The sequence below is a fragment of the Sinocyclocheilus rhinocerous genome, unplaced genomic scaffold (genome assembly GCF_001515625.1).
Source record: "Sinocyclocheilus rhinocerous isolate Xijiao unplaced genomic scaffold, SAMN03320098_v1.1 scaffold5890, whole genome shotgun sequence".
NCBI classification, from domain to species: domain Eukaryota; kingdom Metazoa; phylum Chordata; class Actinopteri; order Cypriniformes; family Cyprinidae; genus Sinocyclocheilus; species Sinocyclocheilus rhinocerous.
The window spans coordinates 88,146-89,441 of record NW_015642844.1 but is presented as its reverse complement, the minus strand read 5'-3'; the positions used below and the strand labels follow the sequence as shown (position 1 = coordinate 89,441).

Sequence of the window (1,296 nt, the reverse complement as noted above, 5' to 3'; positions counted from 1 at the left end):
AGGCTAGGCGAGGATGTCGCTCCGCTTGCTGCACCACACCACCAGCACCACCATGGCCAGCGTGAGGAAGACGGGGACGAGGATGAGGAGGGTGAGCGTGTCGTCCGGCGGGTCGACGAACACCACGTGCTCCAGGCTGCAGTTGGAGAAGAAGTGCTTGTGGATGCTGATGATGAAGCGCTCCACCGCTGGGTTCGGCCAGAAGCAGCCGATGCGCTCGGCGTTCATCTCCGTGCAGAAGGAGAAGACGTGATACTCTCTGAGGAGACAAGCAGAAACTCACGTTATTATTCATCTCATGGAGAAATTCAGGCAATCAGCGGATCAGTCGTTTCCTTCAGGAACGGCTCATATTCAGCATCTAATGAGGCTTTTCAAATGAACCTGTCCCGTGACATGAGCGCAGAGCTTTATAGCGCTAATAACGCTCCTTCCTCTTCATCTTCACGGAGACGCAGATGAACAGAGTTTACATCATAGTACACAACACAATACTCGTCCTCAATACTCCTGATCGACGTCCAAGACACAAGACATTAATACTGCATGCCGGACATGAAAGCCTGATTCTGAGGATCCTGAAGATGCAGTATTTTCTGATTTATGGAGTGAATCCCCTCTGAGAAACCTTGAACTCTAATAATGACCAGAAAATCTAGCAGGAATTATGAACCTGACTTTATCCAATGTTTAGATTTATGTTCAGTAAATTCATGCAAATTAGTGCATATTTAATTAGAGAATGCCTCATTTGCATATTTAAACATAACATTTCAGAAAACGTGTAATAAAAAATGTTTGCATGTAAACAATTACAGTATTTTCACAGTGACAAGAATGTTTGGGTTTAAATTAGTTTGATATGAATACAAAACACCTTGATGGTCTTACAAACAGGCTTTGTTTTCTTTATGAAAATTAATTTATTCTGATTTTGGTGTAAAATACAAGTGAGTGAGTGAGTGAGTGTGTCGGGGTCCCGGTATTCCCTACGTTAAAGAGACCAAAAGGATAGTAATTCCAGTACATTTTGTCCTTGTGGGGAAATTTTTTTTGGTGCCCATGAGGAAACAAGTGTTTTGAGAATCTAAAAATGCCTGTAGTTTTGTGTGAGGGGGAGGTTCAGGGTAAGGGGATAGAAAATACAGTTTGTACAGTAGAAAAACCATTAGCACCAGAGTGTGTGTGTGTGTGTGAGTGAGTGAGTGAGTGAGTGAGTGTGTGTGTGTGTGTGTGAGTGTGTGTGTGTATGAGTGTGTGTGGTTTGGGGGTTTGAGGTTGTGTGGAGTGTGTGTG

General features: G+C 43.8%; 1 protein-coding gene across 3 annotated transcripts in view; it reads right to left on the bottom strand.

Annotated features, from left to right (window-relative positions):
* Positions 1-3: 3 nt before the first annotated feature.
* The window catches only part of LOC107756862 (receptor activity-modifying protein 3), a 14,175-nt gene continuing 12,882 nt past the window's right edge, over positions 4-1,296 (bottom strand). For all 3 annotated transcript variants that reach the window (XM_016574170.1, XM_016574171.1, XM_016574173.1), the window contains one exon: positions 4-259. In XM_016574170.1, the coding sequence (XP_016429656.1) occupies positions 4-259 (256 nt within the window). The remainder of the gene's footprint in view (positions 260-1,296) is intronic.